Source organism: Trichoplax adhaerens, genomic scaffold (genome assembly GCF_000150275.1).
Source record: "Trichoplax adhaerens TRIADscaffold_21 genomic scaffold, whole genome shotgun sequence".
Classification (NCBI taxonomy): domain Eukaryota; kingdom Metazoa; phylum Placozoa; class Uniplacotomia; order Trichoplacea; family Trichoplacidae; genus Trichoplax; species Trichoplax adhaerens.
This window is the reverse complement of record NW_002060962.1, coordinates 50,441-75,498: the sequence shown is the minus strand read 5'-3', so window position 1 is coordinate 75,498 and position 25,058 is coordinate 50,441. Positions and strand designations below refer to the sequence as shown.

The following is a 25,058-nucleotide window of genomic DNA, read 5'->3' as shown; positions in this document are numbered from 1 at the left end:
GGAGCAAAATCAATTCGATAGAAGTCCGAGTTGGAACGTTCTTGGTAGAACTGTAGGTCTGCTTATGGATGGGCCGCATCGTTTTCATACTCTTACGTTAGTAAATTTGTAACAAAAAAACTCCTCTCAACATCCTGGCTATCTTCTATGTGTTATTACTGTATATTATAATTATGAAGGCATTGACTTCACTGCTATTAGTTCATTTATTCTAAGATCAATTTGACTTTATTTTTCCACTTGCGCCATAATTGCTGGAGCAAAATCAATTCGATAGAAGTCCGAGTTGGAACGTTCTTGGTAGAACTGTAGTCTGCCTATGGATGGGCCGCATCGTTTTTATACTCTTTTACTGTACGTTAGTAAATCCGTTGAGCTCGTCTTGAAGCGTCATGTAGTTTCAACATGAAGCGTGTCCAACACTGACTCTACTGCCTAATACAATAGTGCCTATGCTTGCTGAGTCATGCTTGTACCGATGTCCGTATAGTACTAATACACGACTACAGTATACTGTACTGTACGCAAATAGTATACTGTACTGTAGTGTATGCATACAGTACAGTACAGTATACTGTAGTGCGGTACATCAGTATGGATAGTTTCAGCAGGTTGATTCAACGATCTCCAATGAGACCATGACTCAACAAATGTGATCGGCAGGCGTCACACCCCAATGCAAACATACTGCATATAAACGGTTGCTCACTGCTCAGCTGAGATTGAAGCTGTGCTCGTCTGAAGCTGTGCCTACTGAAGCGTTTGCCTAACTGAAGCTTTACTCAACTCACACTCTAGCCATTCCATCACGCCCTACTGCCAAGCATAGAGACGCCATGACAGCTCTAAAAGTAGTTATGTTTCTCGGCACAGTTCGAGAAAATCGAATAGGACTTCGGGTAGCAAAATTTATTGAAAGAAAGCTGAAAGAGAGTAACCATAACGTGACTGTATTCGGTAAGGATTGACAAATGCAATCGCATCCTCCACAGTCTACCAAACAACTGGTCATCAAAATAGAGATTGATAGAAGAAATGAATTGATGACGAATTAATTGACGATATAATGATTAGCCAAGCAATGACCCATTTTGCATACTTTACTATATTGCTAACATCGTAACCAATCGGTTCGAGGTCTCCATTTCAGGGTGATCCTTCGCCCGGTGCTCATATCATTGATAGAAGGAAATATGGACAACATCACAGCTAATATAGTATGGATAGATCGTCATGCGTGTGACGATGCCATTTCTTTCGGTTAATTCAATTGATGACTGCAGGTTTTCACGCTTAGATTCTACAATGACTGAGTCGAATTCGTATCGATTAAGCTCGTTTAGACTGTTTAATCGATTTCTTTCAGTAAGATCAACGTTTTGGATTCATACTGCATCAAATTACAAAGTAATATTAACTTCTACTGTAATTATTGATCAAAATGAGCGCACATATATTCTATTAGCTAAATATATCGCTTGAATTATAAAATCATAATAACGGATTCTTAGCAAAAATTATGCTACGGATTACCTTAACTTCTAACCCTAATAAAGCAGTCGGATTTACAATATACTAAGATACTAAGTAAAATCTACTATTATAATCAACCAAATCAGTCATATTTTTAAAGCTAGAATAATTACAATACAAGAAGTTGAAGGGAAATTCTAAAAATTAACCTTCATTACATTTCTGTTACGATAATTTACTCTAATTATACGGTAAACGATATACAATATACTGTAAGCTAAGAATGCTTTATTGAGGATTGTCATCATTAAAGTACGAAAATAGTTGCAGCAATCTATTCAAAATAATGCCCTAACTATTAATGACGAGTAATCTGTCAAGCAAGCATGGGCTTTGGCTCATGGTACTGTATCTTGCATTACATGTATACGGTTATTATCTAAAGTATTCAATGTTTGAATCATGATATACGTATTTTATTATAGATCCAGTAGAGTTGGATCTTCCACTCTTAACTAAGCCGGTTTTTCACTACCAGGATCGCGCCGATGCTCCATCCAAATTGGTAGAATGTGAAAAGACGTTAAAAGCTGCCGATGCTATCGTGTTAGTGTCAGCTGAATACAATCACAGTATTCCGCCTGCACTATCCAATTTAATCGATTATTTCGGCGCTTCTAGTTATTCATATAAGCCTAGCGGAATTGTTTGCTATTCAATGGGACAGTACGGTGGAATGAGGGCTGCTATGCAATTGCGTAGCATGTTGGGGGAAATTGGCTCCTTAAGCACCTCCTATATATTTGGTGTTCCCAAAGCTCATCAAATGTTTGATGAAGAAGGCAATCCTCTAAATGATTACATGAATACCAGTTATCAAAAATTTATTACTCAATTAGATTGGTATGCGAACGCATTGCGAAATCATCGAGAAAGTGTTGGAACCCCTAACTAAATGGTGAATCTAACTGAAACCCAAGACAGTTAAAAATTGTGTAAATTAGATCTTGTTTAGACTTTAAATGATGATAAAGACACTTTTTCACTCCGCGTAGAAAATTGTATTGACTAGCCATCTATGGATACGTATATGATGATAGCGTCGTGACTGCGCTTAATAAAGCTGACTTGATAGTCGAGCAAACAATCTTTTCTTTACAGTTTATTGGTAGCAGAGAATTTAAATAAAATTATTGCTATCGATGCCGATCGTATTTATCTTGCTCTACGATGTAATTAAAGAGCTAAAATTCCGTTTTTGTTTATTCGTGTGGAAGATATTTTAGCTGATATAACGATGCGATATAACTAATGTATACTTCGTTCTTATCTTATGTTATCCTTGTACTTCAATTTCTATCTTCGCATTCTCTTAAATGTCGCCAGCGTAAAAGAACAATAAAACTGGTTTCTCTTTAACTGAGCTGATTACTCTTTAATGAATCTGTATGGCCTACTTAGTCTGAGATGATGTCCCAGCTTGGGGTAAATTTTCTTATTAACTTTAAATATATCACATACGGGTATATTTTGGTAGAATATCTAATGATCATTATAATTGTCATTTCACCAAGTCAAAAAATCGTAGTGTTGTACTGTGTAAGGTCTACTGAAGGAGATTTGAAAATTTATTAGCAGTATTATATTTACCTCGACTGTGCCAAACTAAAGCTAAACATGGGTATAGCGGATCATTATGCAGCATATACATAATTTAATACTGCATCTATCTAAAACAACCGAAATAGTTTTTAACCCTTAATTGCTGCCGATGCTGTCGCAAACTCGCAATCCACCTTATCTCTGTGGATGTTGTTAGTCTAAGCTACAGAATATTACATAAATACTTGCGCAATAGGATATGAAACATACAAGATATGAAGTAGACAGAGGCTGATGATGAGATGGTTTGGGTACCGAATGTACTATTTATACTTTAGTATTTATGGCAGTGACTGATAGCCTACCAACTATCTCCAGGTAATAAAATATATACAGTACGTCTCCTATTTTTTAGAGATCAGGCGTTTATACACTTTACGAAATATAAGTGATCGACGACTAGTGGTTATCTTAAAATATGAACCGAATGTAGTAGCAGTCAGGCTATTATAACTTGTTAATAGGATAATAAGACCATACGAGCGATCCTAGATTTTAATTGTATTTTAATCGTATCACCTCAAGTGATAGCATAAATATAATACAGATGTCGATTATACGTATCCATAATTAGCAATCCAATTATAAAAAAATTCGACATGGAGCGCGTATACAAACTTAAAATATTTCAGGAATGGGTCCATCGCAGTTAATTTCTTGACATTTTCTCTTCTAAGCTTTTTGTCAAACATTCTCGTACAACAGGATATATCCTTATACATCCTTCAAGACAATCTTTTATAATCTAAAAAAAGTGAAATCATCCTTATGCCATGCTAGTGGTATAAAATTCTTTACAATAATTCTGTGGCTATTATTACTATAGTCGGTACTAACCCTTTGGGTTGAATCTACATCTAATTCTCCATTCATAATTAATGCTGATACTTGATTCAATGAAGGCAACAACGCTATAGTTACATTAGCATTGGTTACTATTTCATCTTCTTCTTCATTCTATGATAAAAAATACAGTCATATCAAGATCTTGATAGTTATCCTCTAAGGCAACATTCTTTTCTTGGCTTGATCCAAAATACCATAAAATTAAGTAGTAGAGGTTACATACATTAAGACGACCTTCTTCCTCAAGATAGGTTGGGTCAATCAAAGAAAGATCTCCTATTTGACGCTAAAAATTGAATTATTTCGTCAATTATTGACATTAAACGTTGTACTGTACACTATATTGACAATAATTAATCAGCCTAACCAAGCAACAGCCAATTGCCACGTCAAATATTTCTATACCAGAGTCGGCTAAAGCTACTGAAGCAGCTGTAATAGCACCACCTAAGACTATAATGAAATAAGATTGTAATAATATAATCACACGTTATCATCTTGTATACTTAAATTTTTTCCTTGAGTAATTATTGTCAGTTTGAGATTGTAAAAATTACCACTGCCATCATTTTGCAAAACAGTAATAAAGATGTCAATTTGTGACTTTGGATATTTGTCCTAAGCGTATTAATATTAAAGAGATGGTTATTGAAGAAGTCAAGTAATGCTACCCATAAAGGATAGTCAATATACTGAACCTTTAATCGATAACTTACAAGTCGTACAACTGGCTGTAATGCTTGCACAATAATCTGTGAATATTCCTTCTCTTGAGAATCCTTTGCAATAAACAAAATACTTAATATAAGATTGTCAATTTTCAAAATTCTGTGCCAAAAGTGCAAATGAAATTGCTGATCTTTCACAATTCTCGATAAACATCTTCATAAATTGAGAGATATACACGAATGGGGTAGGGTTGAATAGAGTAAAGCTTATATTTAGCTCGCTTGCTGTAGAAAATTGTGATTAAAGTCTTATAGTGATGCCGTCAGTATGGATTTTATTTACCTGTATATGACGGCGACGACGCCGGCAGGAAAATGTAGCAAATTTTAATTCGCAGGCTACTGTAGCCTATATTTAAATAGTATGCATATAGGAGCAGCAAAGTTATCAATCATTGAACTGTAGGCTAAAAATAACCAAAGTTAGGATATCTATTTCGACCTGAATATTAAATTCTTGTTTCTTGGCTACTTCTCGTGGTCCATAACTGCATAACAGGAGCAAATTAAATTTGTATTTTACTACAAGGTTAAGCTCTACTAGTTGGCGTTTACAAGATTTGAAGAATTTAATTTAAGGAAAGAGGAATTTCCTTCGCATGTCTAACTATGAAGATACAGGCATAACAAACTAACACGGCACAAATAATCTTGGTATTTCTTAATTCAATATATGCAGATCCTACAGCCTGGCTGACAGCACCCGTTCTACAAACTAGACGATCATAAAATTTAGGCAGTTGGTAATCTTTACGCATATTTCACCTTCAGCAATATCAAGATAATCAATACGACATTAATCGTAAATAAAAAGTGATTCATTTATGATTACAGATTGGCCTGATTTCGTCAGATTTTCGCTGATCATGTCGTTGACCACGGGGTAGGACCTATGCAAGCGTTGATATATTTTAAGGTAAATATGAAGAGAAATTTGGCAAATTAAGCTATAATCTATCCATGCTAGTCTATAATATGGAATTTCCAACTGACAGCAGGTTGAGAAGGTTCATTTTCGATTGGTTCTGTTTCTTCTGGACCAGATATTCTATTTCGATCGATAGGCATAACGAGCTCGTGAATGTGTCTGAACAACCTTTCCTATTTGATCATATTACACAAGCCGATGCTGTAGCAATCTAATACGAGTAGAATATTGATCAATCCAATATCCAATTTAGAGAAAAAGCAAGAATTAGAGTAATTCTGGATAGAGACTGTATCAAGATAGTATCGATAAGTCAATGACAGCTTTGGGGGAAGAAGAAATCAATTAGCTCAAGTCGTTTTCTTGCCAATGCTGCAACTGGTCGAGCCTCTCCGAGGTCTGTCTGGGTCTGCTAACAGTATCCTGCCTCTGGGGAGGCTGTTTTCCATTCTCTATAGAGCTACGCAATCATGACTAAAATTTAGGTATATTAACTGTATTGGACGGTTTACATGCTATACGGAAGCCTGTGTACTCAGCATACGCAAAACAGTCTCCCTGGTTATACTGTACTGTATGCAAAGTGCTGCGATTAGCTGGTAGTACAACACACAATACTTGTAGAAAAATGGATAGAATGAGGCAAAAATGTCCATACTACGAGCTAGTCTAGTCAGCCTCTTGTTGGTTATTCTACTTTCTGGTTAAAATGATGAGTCTTAATACTATCTATGCTAGTAGCTAGCTATCCCTTTGCCAGTTTTTTTGGAGAAAATAACGCTTAATGAGCTAAACTTTGGAGGGGGGGTTAGTGGTTACATTATCTCTTCGTCTCTCTACTCTAGTATAGGACCAGTGACGTGAAACGGGACTTGTATAGAATGCCTATCTCAGAGTATATTACCATAGTGATCAATTGGAGGTGGAATCAAGCTTGCGCAAATCGGATCTTCCTATCCAGTAGAGCTAATCGGCCTAGCAAAGTAGCGGAAAGAAACAACTCTGGCGACAATCTTTGCAACTTAATGGTGTTTATAGTCTCTCTCTATGGTACCTTTGGATCTGTTTAGTCTATCGCTGCTATCGTTGAAATCTTTTCCTGGACCTATAGTATCATTGTGTAGGTAGAAGTCAACTTCTTGGCCCAATCTAAATCGCAAAATGGCTTTGCATCATCCTAATTTTGAAAATTTGGCGGGAGACTTGATCTCATCATTAACGGGAATCCAGGTAAATATAGAGGCTGTGAACTCTTTTAATCGATGTCAAAATGGAATTGGCTACATCGAGTAATCGTTAGCTTCAATTCAATTCCAATAGCAAGTTAGAGATAGCCTAGTTTAATTTCAATTTGGGCTGTTTACATTTCAATCACATCAATTAAGTAGTAAAAACATGCGTTTGTGATCTCCATCTTTAGTACAATACTTCACGCATCCAATTCAATTTGTAGCTATAATCAAATAGTACTGTATCTACCTAGGTATGTCGCTCTTAAAAGTAGCATCGATTGCTGTCTAATACCGTATACGAGAATGCAGTGTACAGTGATAACTGGTTGAATGGAATTCAACAAGCCAACAATAATTTTGACCTACAGTACTCGTTGGTTAATCATAGTTGCAAATACATATTCGACATCAACATACTTACTCATAGGTACATTGATGAAAGTCTCGATAGCGGATACTATATTGTCATTGAAATGGAAAGGACATAGTAATTATCTACAGTACTGTATATCAATCATAGTTGTAAATACTTCGATATCGCCATTATCACTCAGAGTTATGCTGAGCAAAGCCCTTGATACTATGTTTACGACTTGTTGATTGCATCTTACAAAACTCCATTATAATGATAACTCAATTTTTATAATCTTAATATTTGCTAGCCCAAGACTGAAAACTGGACGATTGCTTACAACTTTGTATTATCAAATTTCAGGTAAGATTAACTGCTTTCTTTCATTCTTGTGAGTACTGTCATGACTGATATTTTTACGTAGTTGAATTAACACGGATTGATTAATTTTAGGTGTGATAAAGTTCACTGTTTGCCTTCTATTCTTGCTAGCAATGACCGATATTTTATTATAATTAGGGACTAGCATCAATTGATTTATTAAAGATAGCGTACCTTTCTATCCATCTTATCATCAATCATGACGTAGATAATCACGCTATCTCTATTATTTTCTACATAGATTTCATCGATTCTTAGATGTTAATAGCCATCAAGTAGAGAGGAGTGTAGAAGGGTAAGCTAAATCCTTACGAATACCCGCATTCTTGTTATATATGTTCGTGTTTCTGCTGCCATTCAATTATATATCATTTTATGGACTTGCATATCGTTACAATTTCCCATTCGTAAAATCAAATCTGCTACATATACAGTAAACACTTGCTGCATTATTGATTAGAGAGGACAAGTCATTTATGCATGTATTATATTATATTATACTACAGTATAAGCAAGTTTACTTTGACTGAACTACCCCATAGCACTTATAATCTGAACTGTTAATTTCAATCTATAACCAAAATTTTCAATATTGATTATTCTTTAGCTTATGTACAAAGTTTACAATCCATTCACAGCAACAAAGAGGAGATTATCTAAAGGAGAAAACTCAACAGTTTCTTAATATATCCCTTCAAGGCAATATCAAGGCAACTATACTACATTAGCTCCTACAAAATTAGAAAAATACAAATTATATTGGGCCATGTCTGACTTTCCTTGGATATTATTTAATTCTAGAGCGATTTCCACTATTCCATCATATGGTTACTACTCAATAGTGCCAATAACCCTACACTGGATCGTGAAACCATCTTATTACGCCAGCAAGGTATGCAGGATAATCCAAACAACCTCTTAGCAGTTAATGACAAAAATAATAGGCTGTACATTCTTTTTATATGGGTGTCTATGTATTCCTATCAAATTGTAATATCATAATACTGATTTCTATACAAATATTAAATACTCACATTAATTATTGGTTGATTAAATAGCTTTATAAGTCACCTACTAGCATCCTCTCAAGTTTCAATGAAATGCTGCAATAGGAAAGCATTAATACTTTAGACTAGGCATTACAGATTCTATTGTAAGGATGTTAGAATCTTGACATATTATATGACATCTTTTAGTTTGTCGTAATGACAAAATTTCCTTGAATCCTAGTGAGTTATTTAGTCGATCAAGCGGTGATACTCAAGCATTCTACTTACAATAGCTGATTTTTTGTAATGTATAGTACATGGTTCGCGATCTACGTTTACTTGATTATATTTCGCATTAGTAGCTATGTGTTAGTAGTTTCAAATCTAGGGAGTAGCAGTATTAAGTAGGGCAGACCAACATCGAGAAAATCATAGTCTCTACAGGTTATGATATGCATACCCGTAGAAATGCGAAATTTCGTACAAAATTTAAAAAGCGATTGATAGTCATCAAATAATGTTAATTTAACACGTTTGCATTTCCATTATTATTATTTTACATTTCTAAGATATTATTAGCCATAATCTCATAGTATACCTCCATTATCATACTAATAAAGGATGCTAATGATACAAAATTAGTATTAAGACAAAGTAGAAAATTTCTACAAAACTGCCTGTTGATGCTTAAGATTGATAGAGAAAGTAATTCGCTAGGAGGTATATGTTGAATCTTTATAAAGAATTTTTATGCAAGTATGTACTGTACGATTCAAAACTTGCGCCGTTGTACACTGTACACTGAATGTACAATTCATGTAATTATTACTTTCTTAAAAAAGAGATTAAACTTTATTTTATTGCTTACAAAGATACGAAAGAACCAACTGATGAAGAAACAATTGACTGGCCAAAGTATTTAATGGAAGGAGAATATCGTCCTAATATTCACTTGCATATCGATAGGGACATTGTAATTACAATAGCTTAATGTCTGATAGAGTCTTCATTTCCTGTATTATTCATATTTTATTGGTATAGCTTATGCGTAACAATGTATTTCATCAATTCAGGTAAACGATGACGCAACTGTAAGATTTTCAGACGAAGTAAGATAAATTTTGCCTTCCTCAGACTTAAATAGTGTAGTGCTTGCAGTGATGCGTGTACTGTGTCTAAACATAATAACTACCCGCCTCTGCTTTAGGTTGATAAGGATAAGATAAACTCTGAAGCGCAAGAGACGTCTCAGTCAGCAGTAGCTGAGAGGCTAAATTTGCTGGTAAGTAAAATTTTTTGCTCTATTTCAAATCTGATTGTATACCAATATGTTCGCATATATTCCGTGGATGGAAATAATCATGTCTATTTCATAAATAGGATAATGTAACATCACAATTAGTACAAGCTTACTGGAATTGCACACCAGATCCTAAGCAAATCCGCAACCGTATCAAAACCTCTCACTGTCGAGACTGTACTCTAGCTTTCGAATGGTATATCAAGAATAATCACCAATTTTAACCCCTTGTTTATTGACTACTGAATAGTGTGCTATCAAATGAATAAAGTTGGTTGCTAATTTCAATACTATCTCTAGGGATGAATATATTGCTAGTAAATTGCAATTATATCGACCTCATACGAAAGTCGTTGTGACGGAATACCAGGTCGTCAGAGAAACACTTTGGTAAGTCGTCTCTACATAACTGTATCATATGTCGAATGCTCCAATATTGCACTCATATATCTTAACTGACAGACTCACTTTTTATTAATGTAATTGTAGCGACTTTTACCGATTATTTACAGTATGTACTACGCGTATATACCAGCATATTCAAACCTTTGCTGTTTGACAAACTGTGAAGCTACTGTACATATTAATTTTGTGACGATAGGATACTAACATACGTGTAAACTCTGCAGGATGCTTCGTGGTGTGAGAAAATTGTTTGTATATAAATTTTGCGATGGCTACTTTGACGTAAACCCGGATATGGAAGTTAGCCATTTAACTCCTGTATGTAAAAGCATTGATTTTTGTGTGTCACTGATTTTAATTGATGCTATTGCTAAAAGTTATATTTTTTAACGTATTGTAGGTTAGCTTAATTAATATTTTACGGCATTTCGCGAAAATAGCAAATATTAGAGCAAAAGTATCGAATTTTATTGAATCTATTACAATGAAACGTGATAAAAATCTCAATTTAACTTATCACGCATTTGCTGCAACTCTGACCGAGTTTTTAAAGGTAATATTTACAATTTTAATGAAATGATTTTTAAGGGATCTCAGCTTAGTAATATGCGTTCTTTATATGATCCTATGTCTAAAGACTTTTGACAACAACATCCTTACTATAGAAAGAAGGATTCTTAATCAAGGTATGACAAGTAACCAATATGGATTCGTTATTCACTCATTCTTACCGATTATAACGAATTGTGTTAGATATTGATGTATCTCTGCTGAAATTATCAAGTAAATTACACGTGGAAACCACTTTGGTATGTGTTTATCTGTCTTTATCGGAATAATAACTTTTTATAGAGATCAGACTTGCCTATACGGCAATGATAGCACAATGAACCTTTTTGTACGAATTTCAATATATAGATATATAGATCATAATTTACTTACGAGCTTTTTGAATTTTTTATTTAGATTCATACACTTAACGCTTTATTCGAGGAGGGCCTTGATATATCTAACAAAGAAGTGAGAAGCCTTAATATTTTTCTTACTCTTGAGACGAATTTAATTTTTTTATCGCTGTCTTTTTTCAGGATAGCGGCGTATCACAAATATCTCCGTCCAATGCACTGGTAAATAAGGCTATAGACAATTTATAAAGATCGTAACCCTTTCCGTCACTAATAATAGCATTATTCTTCTTCAAGCGAACTTCTCACTTACTATCGTCCCTATACAATGCTCTGATATATTTTGATAACATGGGAGATTCTGGTTTGAAGCTGGTACGCCATAGTTGCAGCTGGTTATCGAAATTTCATTTTGAATCTGTCACACGGCTATGATACTAATAGATATACACATTTGCAATTAGATGATAGATATTAGCTTTGTTGTACCATAAATGTACAGTACAGTATATAATATGGCATACATTCATCTTTTATTTTGTAAAATAATTCTTATCCATGACGAGTGATCCAGTCATATGACAGAAGATGTCAGTAATAACTGACTTTCTGTATTTAATCTACCCAGGTCAGCTTACTCTTGCCTATAATACACGATACTGTTAGACCGTATATAAAAATTATAGAAAAGTGGATTACAACTGGTGAATTAAATGATCCAACAGAAGAATTTTTCATAGTCAGGTTTAAGAAAATATAAAAATTTCGGTCTTAATCATTTTTTTCAACTAAGCTTAACTTTATTACTTATTCTGAGATGTTATATCCTTCTATCTTAAACAGAGATCGTGCCGTTAAAGTTAATGATGCGAAATTTTGGTTCACAGCATTGAGTGTAAGATCAGACAGTAACTCTGGAGATTCAAGTTTTTCAGAGAATTGGGTACCTGCCTTTTTACAAAATATTGTAAACCAGATGTTACTGATGGGCAAATCAACTGAACTTATTTACGCTATCATTCATGTGAGTTGTATCACTTTTTCAATATATTTATAACTTTATGTATTAGAAAACATGCGAAACTTTTTAATCTTATAGGCTGGTATGTTATCAAGTAACAGAAAATCGCGATTTTTAAAAGGTACGAAACTGCTTAGAATTTTTTTTTGATTTCTTAAGTATCTAGTTTGATAAGCTGAATTTTCTTTGCAGCTATCGAAAGCGAATCTCTATACAGTTTATTTTCTAAAACTATTAAGAAAGAATTGATAGTAACCTCAGGTAAGGTCTGAACTTGTCATTTCTGGTTTAAAGGCGGTAATTCACTTGTACCTACATACAGTGAAAATATCGATTGTTTTAAATTCTCCTTTAGATCGACAAAAGGATGAAATTAATTCATCAGATAATAATGCTGTCTGCGTCTGGAATTCTTTGCAAACAAATGATATTTTAAGGACAGTTGAGTCTAACAATCTTTTAGAACTGAACTTCTACGAAACTCTTAATGTTCGTCTTCCTCAGAGAAACTTAGGAAATTCCAGTGCTAAGTTAGTACAGTGTATTGAATTGCTCTAAATAATATAAAAGCTGACTATATTCATCTATTCTTTAAATAGTTTTGGATCCGCCTTTAATTGGGAAATTTCAAGTGGTAATGAAATATCTAGTAATAGCTCTTTGACATTTATTACAAGTTATATCTGCAAATTTATATGCCTAACTACTTGTTAATGAAGGACCTATTGTTTTGTCTTGATTCTAACGTTGCTTTAGATTCGAAATTACTCCATGAACCCTTTGAGAAGCTATTTCATAGGTGCCTGGTTTCTCATATAAGTTCGAGATATAAAGTGGTAAGTATGCTCCTTAAAATTGCTCACATTTGCATTGGTACCATTATATCGGTGATCGTTTTATTTTATTAGGCTTGTCGACATTTACTAGATATTTTAAGAGATGATTGTAAGCTATTTTCACATTTAGAAAATATAAGGGTAAGAATTTTTGGAGTTGTTTAGCGAAGAATTTATGTCTGCTAAGGATGGCTGATTATCGTTAATTTCTATCTCACTTCTAGAAACTCTATCTTATGGAAGCTGGGGATGCTATGCACTCTTTTTACAGTAATATATTTGAAAAGGTGTTTACTTAATATTTAATTCAATTCATAATAAGTTTGATAGTGGTTTAAAAAATGTTCTATCGTTGTTTGTGAAGATCCAAAAGGGAAATGACTGGAAAGATGTCTCGTACCTTGATACTATTCTAAATGAGGCAGTACAAGTTATTCCATCCAAGCAATCATTTTCTCTGTAAGATTTACGAAATAATAACAACCTTACTATGTAACTGCTTTCTTTTTACTTCTATTCTATACATAAGTATAGTGCTAGAGCTTGCTTATTTCTTTCTGAACATACGCACATTCATTTTGATACTCTTCTTTTGAACAGATTAACAATTAAAATAAACCATAGCGAGAAGCCATCGTTGGCAATAGAAACATTGAGTTGTCTAGATTTACAATATGAGGTATGACGTAATTATGCATCCTCTTCGATTCCGCGAGACCGTAATGTAATTAGAAGTGCATACTATCTGGCCAGTTCGGTTAGCCTGTCATTTGAAGTGTTATCTGCATTTGAAAGGTTGCGTGGCCTCTAGATATTGTTATCGATTCGTTTGCCATGGATTACTACAACAAAATTTTCAGATTTTTACTGCAAATAAAATGGGCTTTATGGCAGCTTGAAGATTTGAGCTTTGGCGGTATGTTTGTCAAAATTTTAATAAATTGACGTAGTTGAACGTAATATATAAAATAAGGACAACTATATTTTTGTTTTATATAGACCTCGTCCGGCCTAACCTTGACGAATCTGATATTGAAGCTGAGGAAAAATCATCAGATTATTTAACACCTTCCGACGACATAGAAAAATCATCCTTATTGCACCAAATGCATATTTTGCGATTTAAATTAATTCACTTTGTTAATGCTCTACATCAGTATATGATGTCAAAGGTAGGTGATCTTATTGACATACATTTGGAAGATGCCTTTAATTCGTACTGATTTATGCGAATTTATTTTCAGGTACTTTACAGCAGCGGAATTGAATTCCAAGATCGACTAGAGAAAGTAAAGATTTATGCAAATCAACTAAGAATCTTGATACAGCCTTTATAAAATCAGCTAAGGATCTCTATTTTCTATTGTAGGCTTCAGACTTGGACGAAATTATCGAAATTCACAAACGTTACATTAAAACTCTACATGATAGATGTTTGCTCACCGATAGGGTAGGTACAAAAACAATTTGCTTGAGAGTTAAATTAGATATGGTAAAATAATGACTATGAGATACATTATTTTAATTTTATCTGCTGGTAGGTTAGGATAGTCAGAGAAACTATAGCTAAAATATTGAATATTGCTATCATGTTTTGTCGTCAATGGGATAAGGGAATAGCTGATATCAGGCAAGACGAGAGATTTATTTTATCTCGCAGTTTTAATTACAATTATTGAAGCGACGAGTAATGCTGTGACATTTACATGATTAATTTTTAGCGAAAAAAGTTTGACTTCCTTTGAAGACGACTTTTCGAAATGTCTGCAATTCTTGATTACCATCATGAGTAGTATTATCAAGCGTGGAAATTATACTTATTGTAAGATATTGAGGATATGAAACTTCATTGTCATATTAGCTAACTTGCCTAAACTAAGTATAGATACATCAGGTTTCGCTTTTTAATTCATAATTATAGTGGAGTCACTAGCTTTCACTCTGATGTCTGCGCAATCAAATACCGGAAACCAGATCAATTAAAGGAATGCCCAAGTTGCTTTTTCTAAATGATTCGATAGTTAATTAATACAATATTGATGATTTATAACATGTGGTTTGTAGTTGTGTAACTCTCGACTTACAAATTAATCAAATTGACAAATTTGAACTAGCATGAAATTACCACAGTACATCTTAGTTTACAATAGATCAAAAGACTTGCCTATTCTGTGCTCTAAGTTGAAAGCCTTTACGTCGGTAAAACTGTTTATTTATACGTGAAATCTATCTATCACATAAAATTTTAATTAACACTGTATTCTACGAATACTCGAAAGAAAATTTCATTGCACAAAATGGAGTGCTCTTTATACAGATTAAGTTATAATGTATATCACATATATGATATATGATATCAAATATACCTCTTAAATTATTATGTTCTATAAAAGAAAAATTATACTTTGTATAAGGCCCGTAGAGCAGTCAGGTCTTCGGTCTTTACTTTAGGGTGATTAGCCATTACTATGTTACTAAAGGCTTGCTTAATATCTGAAAGTATTGGATTACACTGTGTTAGTTAAACTCTAAAGTTGTTTACGAAATTCTGGTTAACTTACTTAGCTTCTCAGAGGCACTGAGAAAAAGTAGTGACATTTCGAATCTTGGAACTTTCGAGAGGTACTTCAGAATTTCGTACGAAGTTAAGATATCATCTTATGCAAAGGATAAATTATGTGTTAGAAACTAAAAACTTTCATTAAGTATATTTTCCGAGTACTTACCGTTGCTATCTTTAAATTGTTCTAATAAAGTTTTTATGATTGACACAAGTGTATCTGCTTCAAGACCGTTGCTAATAACTACAAATGAAATTCCCCCTGTTAACTTCATCTTAGATTAAATGAGATTATTGATGCATTTTATCATTAAGTAGATTAATTACCCTTAACAAGAGAGCTAGGGGATATCTGCCTAAGCAATCTAGCGTAATCAACTGTTGAATTCGTTGTCTTGCGAACTGTCTCCCATGCCTTGAGGAATTCATATGGATTGCCCTATAAGAAATTTTTGTTTGAATTAGGTATTACATAGGATGTTTAAAAGTAAAATGTGCAAACAAAAAAAATTTAATTAAATTGTATAAATGTTGCACGCAGACAGTTTCAAGAACTAGAAATGCGTCTAATACCGATCTTAATTCGTGCTTTTCTTGATGGGTTGGAACTTGCTGATTAGATTTGAAACTCTGATTTTTATAATCTTTATCCTTCGTACGATCTTTCGCAGAATTCTTAAATCGGTGTGTGTCAAATTTCGTCGGCTCGCTTAAAACTTCCGTAGGAACCACCTCATCCTAATAAATGGCATTATTGACAGTATCATATCAAGCGGGCAAGGACTACTTACAGCAGGATGACATAAAAATTGAGAATACTAGTGCGTTTAAACTTACTTCATCTTCATTTATTTCTTCTATTTGCATTCGTTTTCGTGGTATGTTCTGTTGCTTATTGCTTACTTTATCTGTAGTTTCTTTATTTTTTGTAGATATATTTTCCGTTGTTTTTTTATTAGAGGTAGAATTTTCATTTTGACTTGAATTATGCATTTCCTAAGTTGGACGATTTTAAGGTATAGAAACTTTCTAGTACTCTACCTACGTCAGAAGCGAAAAGTGAACAATTCACTTAAAATGAGTTACCTTCAGCCATTTCTGCTTCGCCTTGTCTAGCTCTTTCCTAGCAGCTACATTCGATGGTTCAATCTTTAATAACAAATTTAAGTCGCGAATTCCCTCTTTATAATTTTCCAAAGCCTTTAAAATTTGTAAGCATACGTGTATATTAAATTATATTGTATACGGAGTGATATTTATCAGCAGATCTAGCAATACATCATCAGTACAAAGAAACTTGCGATAAGTACTCATATACTCGTAAGTATCACGAGCGGTTTAGATTACCCATACGTACAATTCTCGATAAAGCTCGTCTGAATAATGCTTTTACATTCGAAGGATCAACCTTTAAAGCTGTTTCAGTATCCGCTTCAGCCAAAGCGGCTTGGCTCGTTTTTAGATAGCAAAGAGCTCTATTTGTATAAGGTGCCACCTCATTTGGACGTACTAATATACATTGTGTATATGACTTAATAGCCTCCTCATAATTTCCCTAACATATAAAGATCCCAGTTATTGACAGATGCCAATGTAACTAAAGTACCATTATTATGCTTAAATAAAATATGCTGTGCATTATATAAAGAAGTAGTTAGAACCCAATCCGTACTATTTCACAACCTTTTTTACGTAGGAATTTCCTTTTTCTTTCATTTGAATATAATATTCCTCTGTGTAATTTGAATCGGATTTAGGTGAAGGAATCTCATTATTGGTAATTTTGGCTTTGCCTGTGTTTTCTTCAACATTGGAGGAAATATTACCGTCAATTATATCACGCCATTTAGGCCCATCGATGTTACGTAACGCACGTGACACTCTAAAATAAAGTCAAGAAATACTAGTCATCGGGCAATTCATAAATTTGCTCAATTGAAAAATAGATTATTATTTTTGTGACAGCTAACCTTGAAATACCATCTGAAGCATTTTTGTTGCTCCTATCAATTACATTTACGGATCTATAGTCCAGAAATGCCTTACGATATCTATATTCAATATATGATAAGATCATATTGTAAAAAATAGTTTAAGGCATAAATACGCTTTATAATCATTTTTACTACTTTTCAAGGATTTCGTAAGAAGCTGCTCTTCTCATCAATGGCTTAATTGCATTCGGTATAATATCGAGAGATTCCGAACAGTCAATAATACAATTTCGACAGTCTCCAATACGATGGTGGCACGCAGCTCTATTGTTCAATAACGATGCTAGTGCAGTTTGATTTACCCTTGTTTCTAGATAAAGATTTCATTCAATCGTTATGATACAATTTTATATTTAATAACACATATTTTAAATAGTATAACATTGATCTTGCTAACCTTTTTTAAGTAAATCAATTGCTAGAGAGTACTTTTTCAATGCCTCTCCGTATTGGCCGTTTTTATAGAGTAAATTTCCCTCATCTTTAATAGTAAGAATTCCCTCTGGTATTTCTGGTTCTGGCTGAACTGCCACTGTGGGCGTGTAATTAGGCTCTGGTGTGATAATGGGATCCTGAGATTTATCATTTTCCATAGCACTTAGTTCCGTACTCTCGTTAGTGATTTTTGTTATCGTAGATGTAATCCCTTCGTCAATAACCTCTGATTTAGGGGAGATCGCATTTTCGTTTATAATTATAGGTGAATCAGATTCCTGTTTATCGTCTGTGGTATGATTTGTTAGTGAATCACCAGCTGATTGAATACTAGATTTGACATCATCAGTTTGTGATTTTTCCTCATTTCGTAAGTTAATTGTGTCAGAGTATTCTGTATCTTCATTGACTTCTGTTATTACCATACGGCGACCCTTTTTTTTTTCTTTAGGCTTAGAATTAATATCGGCTTCATTTTCAGTATTGGATTGTTCCTTAGAACTTTCATCTTTTAAGTCTTTTAGTAGTTCCTATAATAAATTAGACTTTCCGTTAATGCGCGTTAACTCAGTATTACAGTATGTTATCAATAAATATAGTACCTACTAAACTAACGGTGATTATAATACGAGTACAACAGCTAATAGCAGTTAATAATTTAGTATATTTACTATAGTTCGCATACCATAGCTTTTTTATTTTCGGGATCAAATGTTAGAACAGTTTCAAAGTCTAGTTTTGCACTTTTCAGTTCTTTCCTTTCCTTCTTTGCAATACCTCGACGCAAATACGCTATCCATAAGGAATATAATGAAAATTAATTAAAGTATATAATAGCACTGATTTATATTTTCGATTGAATCACCTACCCTTAGAGTTACGTGGCTCCATCTCTATTACCTTCGTACAATCTTCAATTGTTTTAACATAGTCCTTCATTCGCAATGCTACATAGAAAAGTCAAGAAGTCACAATTTAAGAACTTTTAAATTTCTAATATGTCTAAACAGCGAGGCTGACCTGCTAATGCTCGATTATTATAAGCAGCAGCAGTTGGAATAAGAGATATACTCCTATCATAATATACGATAGCTTCATTATAATCTCCTGCTTTAAAAGCCTGTAATATTAAGATATGTACATAAGAATTAATCTATAAAACATACATTGAAACCTGAATAGAAATAAGTATACCGGATATATCATACTGCTGGATAATATCACGTTAATATGCCTAAGTTACTGTATGTACGTACTTCATTTCCTTTATCCTTTTCCCTATTGGCCTTCATTATCAGCTCATTATCATCTAATCCTGCATAAAATTTAAGTATAAAGAAGGCACAATACATGGATTTAGAAATTCGATATGTTAAAAGCTTAAATAATTCTATAATTATAAGTATGATAATTTCCGTAACTCGCCTTCTTTGTTTACTTGTTGCTGTAATTCTTTCAGTTCGTTTTTACTACCTGTAGGCTTTCTCACCGATTTTGTGTCCTTATTATCGTTACCGACCTTAGCCAACTCCTCATCAATATTTATTCTATATTGAATTACATTATATTTAATAAATTTGGCTACTTAACACGGTATAATTAACTCCCATTTTACACGACGCTTACTTATCCCATTCAGAATAACTCCTTGGTGCAGGAGGTTTCCCGGCATTGTTATCACTTTTCTTAAGACTGGCATCTGCATCCTTCTTATTTGACTAATGTTTAAAGTAATTTACATGGGATTAGTTACTAGAGAGAAAATGATGCCTTTAGGTCAAGTACTGTATGGCTAAGCAAATCTGATCACACAGCATCTTGACCTTTTCGCTATCATTTATTTATTTTATTTTATTTACTAGTATCAACCAACCAAATCAATGTTTGAGCGATCACCAGAGCTTCTTACTGCGGGTACATCATCAAACGCTTCCTTTGACATAGACTTGGATTTTAAGTGATCATCTGTTGCTGCTATTGAAGTCATCCATTCTTCCATATCTTGAATGAGTGTATCACGTTGATTCTTCTCTAGTTGAGACGTTTTAACAGCAGGTTTCTCTTTCCATAGCATTTTACTACATTGAAAATATTACCAATTTAAGGCAAGAAAAAACAAAAATATCTGCAATTAGCTCAGCTATAACCATTATTGAAGCATTTTTAATCAATAACACAAGAAGAAAATGGAATAAAATGAGATTATGATGGAAAATTGGCGATAGTTAATAACTCTATCCAACCGCTAGTTGCTTGACTTTCTTGCATGTAACCATAGCAACTGCGGTGGAGCTGAACTACATGATTTTTGTAATCTTTCAGACCTTTTAGGATTAACGGTTTCTAGTTTCTTTTCAGCAAATTCAATTAAATCAGGATATAAACCTTCATCTCCCGATCTATGTAGTTGACAGAGACATCATGAATGTATAATATCGAATGATCAAATTATGGTCAAGCAATGACGAAAGCGCAATATCCAAAATGAAACCATCATGCATTTACCGTAGGACTTTTATAATTTTTTCCAGCTCTTTAGCATTGTTGCAATTTTTGATATAAGAATAATCTAAATGCTCAACTGGAATATTGGAGTTTTTTGCATAATCTCTACCGTAGCCTTCCATGACTTTCAGTACTAACCGTCAATCAGTAATAAAATCCAACTGCAACCGGTTAAAATAGTTCCTAAATGCTTTTACTTAGCCGCCAAGTCCCGTTCAAAAAACACTATAGTGGATATCCACACATAAAGTCTGCTGTTCTAGCATAAATGGTCATAGTGTACCTGTAGCTATGCAGTACTGGATGGTAGAGTATAGTTCCGTTGTCTGCAAGTTACCTTACCGCATTGCACTGACTGTATCGTATGAGAAAGCTCGCGCATGCTTATAGGCTGCATTGAGAAGGTCCTGCGCTTGAGGTACGTATGTTTTAGCCCAAAACTGATCGCCAGTTGAATGCAAAACATGGAGAACGAAGAAGTTTTCGATGATGCGACGAATCCCTTTAGTGATGACATAAATCAGGAAGATCTTCAGGATGTTCCATTATCAAGTAGTCATGTTGCTGTCAATGAAGAAAATAACACACCGTCACCTAATAATAGAGACAATAATGCTACTACTACTAGTGACGATGTTGTTCAAGAGACCAATGTTCAAGATGATGATGTTGTTCAAGACACCAATGTTCAAGATGATGATATTCAAGAAAAGAGCGATAATCAGGACAAGGAGGAAGAAGATGATAAATTGCGACTAATTGCTGAGGTACTAGAATTGCAGCACACTCTAGATGATTTATCACAGCGTGTTGACAATGTTAAAGAAGAGAATGCAAAGTTAAAATCTGAAAATCAAGTCTTAGGACAATATATAGATAATCTAATGGCAGCCTCGAATGTTTTTCGAAAATCTGGTACATCAAAACATGTTAAATCTCCTACGATTAAACGACCTTGAAGATATCTTTATTATTATACTATGTAGCCAATTTATACCTATTCTTATAGTTCACTGTCAAAAATTTCAATTCTTATTATTAATAAGATTAACTTATAGTCTATGTAATTCTTTGACTAAGTACATTGTGTCAGTATAGAATTGCTGTACTGTATTTCTGATTTGTCATCATCCACTGCAGTGTACTAATATTAATTTCTATGGGTATAGCAACATCAATTACATTGTAGTCTTGCAGTTTCGACTAACAGAATATCATGAACCAAAATAGTAAATAGTCAACAGGCACTACTCTTTTCCTCTATACTTGATATGTTCGATATAATTTACTGTCTTTCTGATCTACGATTACATCAGAATACAGACTGTTATATCATTAACTTCTAAAATACATCCACGGTTGACTACTAGTAATGCAGACACAACAGCTAGTTCGTGTTTCAGTAAACATTACTTTTTTTATATTTATTCATGCTTGCATAAAAATTGACCCAGTCTAATTCATCCATACATACTGACAGCTATACCAAACAACTTAATTTTCAGCTATATTTTGTGGCTTTTTAAAGTATTATAATGGTAAATTTTGATAACAACTCTCTAAAATGCGTTACCAAATTAACACCGGTGATTCCGCTTAGTAATATGAATCTTAATGAAAGTTAATGCTTCGCTACTTAAGCTGACCAGTATGTAGAATTAATGAATAATGTTAGACTCGAATTTAACGCATCTTGCGCTACACTTTCAACGTATTTTCAAACTATTAACACATTAAGTTGTCATTTATGGCTTCTGGTGAATGGAATTTTATTAGAATTGACAAACTTTAGATTTATTATATATATATATATAATATTTATATGTTAAAGTCTCATCATAAAATCTTGCAGATGACCTTGGTCTAGTCAAAATTATGATTAGCCTTTAAAAATATAAGCGGCTAGGGTAAGAGGATAACTTCGGCGGCACTTGATATTTTGAGTATCGTTATTATATCTTTGGCGCAGAAGATCTAGAGGTCTTAATCTTCGGATTTGGAGCTAAAAGAATCGTTACACAACCTTTAATATTCCTTAGCATTGAAAAATTTATTAATGTTGAAATTGGATTACTGTAAATTTGGCTAATGATTTGGAATTAATATAGGCAAATCTGAAACTTTATGAAGTCTGTTATGTAGCATGCTGATAACTGCTTAGTATGATACAAACTAACCGTTTGGATTCTGCCCTAAATAAAATTTTTTTAATAACGTCACAGCTCTTTCTGCTTCTAGTCCAGGTACAGTCTTAAATTAATGCAAAAGTAAATCGATATTAGCTAGAGATATGCTCTTATAGGTCAAGTGGATGTCGCATAATGGAAGATGTAAAATTTTTTGCTTACCTTAAATGTATGTAAATATCTTTGGTCCTTATATAAAGTGTATTGACAACATCGAAATCAGTTTAAGTTATTTCATCTTGTTACTACGACATATTCTTTAAGTAACGAACCTGGTCTTCATTGTTTACGCTTAAACTATCACTGTCAAAATATGATAAAAGGTCAAGTCAAAAATATAATTTCAGCAATTTCTATATTAGCTAATTTTGTTTATTTCGTTAAAATAAATCACTGATATCGACTGCTAGTACTATCAATTAAGCAAACCTGCAATCAGGAGACGAAAAGTGATCAGTATGAATTTGTAATACAGACCCACAGCCTCCGAATCTCTCATTTGCACAACCATATATTACAAGTGGTATGCATAAAGAAAGTTAAGGAAAGCCTAAGATATTTCGAGCATAGCAAAACCATCACAGCATATAAATATTGTTTAAGTATGCAGAAGATAGTTTATTTGATTCATGTGATTTTCATATAAAGTAGGATACGCAAATATCTTAAAGCCATGGAGCACATGATACAAGGTTCGACCGTTACTAATAGTTGTGAATTCGAAAATGCCACACTGGGACGCACTTGATTATTCTCACACCACTTATAGGCCTCTTCTATTGCAACCATCTCAGCATGTCTTGTTGCCTGTAAACATGCACTACAACTATTAATAAATCTTGCATATCATCCCCTTCGTATCGAAATTGGGGACGATTTTTGTAATGTTCATTTTGATATAGTATGGTAATTTTGAACAGATTTACGGTAAATAAATTTTAATGTATAAATATAATATTATGAGACACTGATGCATATATCTAATGCTCTGTATTTTCTGCATACGATGAAAGCAACAGTACACGTATTTCATTATTTAGCTAAATGGAAGGTTGGTCTATAAAGTAAAATTGATTTAAATTGCGTTTAAACTTACATTTTTAACCTCATTGACCTCATTACGCCCTTTACCAATTATTTTATTACCAAATACCTGTACAATATTCATATAAGTATAGGATGAATATTAGCAATCAAACTATCTGCAAGTAAGTTACAGACAAATAAAATATGAAATATCAATGGGCACACCAAGACACATCCAACTGGGACTTCGCCAGCGACCAATGCTTCATTTGCCTGTATGTGTAGGACAGACAAACATACATTGTATTTAGGTAGCATAATGCTACGAAAATATACTGTGAATAATTAATTAGTATTAACGTAGATACTGTGCGTATTTTAAGGTAAGCAGAATAAAGTGCGATACGAGTGTAGTACTATGCCAAGACATCAAGTCATCTACTTAGTGATAAAGCCACAAGCATTTTGATCAGTTCTAGAGTTGTCAGTCCATTAATAATGCGAGTATAGATTAAGCTCACTGTATGTTAACAAAATTAATCATATTAGCAGTAAGTCTTCTTTTCAATTATATAAATGAGCAAACGCATTAGGATACAACTACATAAATGCCCTGAAATGATCTAACTAGAGAGTAATGTCGGTTCTTTTTAGGTTTATAAGTCACCACGATACTAAATTCAAATTATAATCTAATAACATTTGATAGTAACTGTTTCAATTGACCTAGCTATAAATAGATATGATTATGATGATGTATTTTTATTACCAGTTCAAATGCAATTTCCATCCATTCATTGGAATTAGAACCTGTTGTGGCCATCAGTTATATAAAATAGTTCAATGTGTATCTTCGTCATGGGATAGCACATTTCGTTGTTGATAATCTAAAGAGTAGCATTTATTTATTCGACAGTTAGCTACGTATATAGTATATAATATACTTATAGGTATATGTAGGAATATATTAAACGAGTACTAACTCAGTATAGCACATGTTGGATAATAAAATTTCTACAATAGACTGAGATCAGATCACAGAGCTTAAAATTCAGATTGCTATCTGTATTAAAAAGTATATCATTGCTCAGAGTAAAGTACAACCTTCTACAAAAACGATACTACATCATCCGCTTCCGAGCATTTTACACTAAACTTGCAGACTATGTAACTGTTTATTAGGCCTCATGTGTCCGTATATAATTAATTAATTCTAATTATTTACTAAGCCTCCCAAATACCTGTTCAGTCAACGAGTTTTATATCCCTCTTTCTTTTAGCAGTCTGTAGTTTA

General features: G+C 33.4%; 6 protein-coding genes across 6 annotated transcripts; 3 read left to right on the top strand and 3 right to left on the bottom strand.

The window, feature by feature from the left end:
- Positions 1-836: 836 nt before the first annotated feature.
- TRIADDRAFT_64314 (expressed hypothetical protein) lies at positions 837-2,428 on the top strand (the record flags this gene model as incomplete). The annotated part of the gene is made up of 2 exons (XM_002117068.1): positions 837-957; positions 1,959-2,428. 2 exons carry the CDS (start codon positions 837-839, stop codon positions 2,426-2,428), a joined length of 591 nt encoding a protein of 196 aa, XP_002117104.1.
- A 1,356-nt stretch (positions 2,429-3,784) lies between these two features.
- On the bottom strand, positions 3,785-5,467 carry TRIADDRAFT_61054 (uncharacterized protein; the record flags this gene model as incomplete). The annotated part of the gene is made up of 9 exons (XM_002116998.1): positions 3,785-3,880; positions 3,973-4,092; positions 4,205-4,267; positions 4,349-4,434; positions 4,539-4,599; positions 4,698-4,760; positions 4,993-5,058; positions 5,152-5,197; positions 5,346-5,467. 9 exons carry the CDS (start codon positions 5,465-5,467, stop codon positions 3,785-3,787), a joined length of 723 nt encoding a protein of 240 aa, XP_002117034.1.
- A 1,331-nt stretch (positions 5,468-6,798) lies between these two features.
- On the top strand, positions 6,799-14,737 carry TRIADDRAFT_61053 (uncharacterized protein; the record flags this gene model as incomplete). The annotated part of the gene is made up of 28 exons (XM_002117067.1): positions 6,799-6,867; positions 7,532-7,584; positions 7,844-7,897; positions 8,404-8,494; positions 9,665-9,700; positions 9,799-9,873; positions 9,972-10,087; positions 10,192-10,281; positions 10,521-10,614; positions 10,697-10,849; positions 10,962-10,982; positions 11,263-11,316; positions 11,385-11,423; positions 11,830-11,945; positions 12,045-12,225; positions 12,301-12,343; positions 12,415-12,483; positions 12,578-12,752; positions 12,822-12,856; positions 12,979-13,058; positions 13,131-13,199; positions 13,423-13,517; positions 13,659-13,737; positions 13,854-13,974; positions 14,058-14,230; positions 14,303-14,347; positions 14,428-14,508; positions 14,600-14,737. 28 exons carry the CDS (start codon positions 6,799-6,801, stop codon positions 14,735-14,737), a joined length of 2,445 nt encoding a protein of 814 aa, XP_002117103.1.
- Positions 14,738-15,456: 719 nt separating this feature from the next.
- On the bottom strand, positions 15,457-20,674 carry TRIADDRAFT_61052 (uncharacterized protein; the record flags this gene model as incomplete). The annotated part of the gene is made up of 21 exons (XM_002116997.1): positions 15,457-15,551; positions 15,620-15,715; positions 15,785-15,862; positions 15,946-16,057; positions 16,192-16,356; positions 16,456-16,614; positions 16,705-16,818; positions 16,976-17,173; positions 17,302-17,500; positions 17,589-17,669; positions 17,748-17,922; positions 18,010-18,577; positions 18,733-18,839; positions 18,917-18,994; positions 19,068-19,167; positions 19,304-19,362; positions 19,521-19,594; positions 19,674-19,765; positions 19,957-20,125; positions 20,372-20,446; positions 20,553-20,674. 21 exons carry the CDS (start codon positions 20,672-20,674, stop codon positions 15,457-15,459), a joined length of 2,916 nt encoding a protein of 971 aa, XP_002117033.1.
- Positions 20,675-21,268: 594 nt separating this feature from the next.
- Positions 21,269-21,472, top strand: TRIADDRAFT_18006 (uncharacterized protein; the record flags this gene model as incomplete). Its single annotated transcript, XM_002117066.1, has 1 exon — positions 21,269-21,472. A coding segment is annotated over one exon (204 nt), but the record flags the coding sequence as incomplete, so codon positions are not given.
- Positions 21,473-22,724: 1,252 nt separating this feature from the next.
- Positions 22,725-24,587, bottom strand: TRIADDRAFT_50979 (uncharacterized protein; the record flags this gene model as incomplete). The annotated part of the gene is made up of 7 exons (XM_002116996.1): positions 22,725-22,802; positions 23,011-23,015; positions 23,168-23,230; positions 23,395-23,545; positions 23,835-23,891; positions 23,990-24,037; positions 24,534-24,587. 7 exons carry the CDS (start codon positions 24,585-24,587, stop codon positions 22,725-22,727), a joined length of 456 nt encoding a protein of 151 aa, XP_002117032.1.
- Between the last annotated feature and the right edge of the window lie 471 nt (positions 24,588-25,058).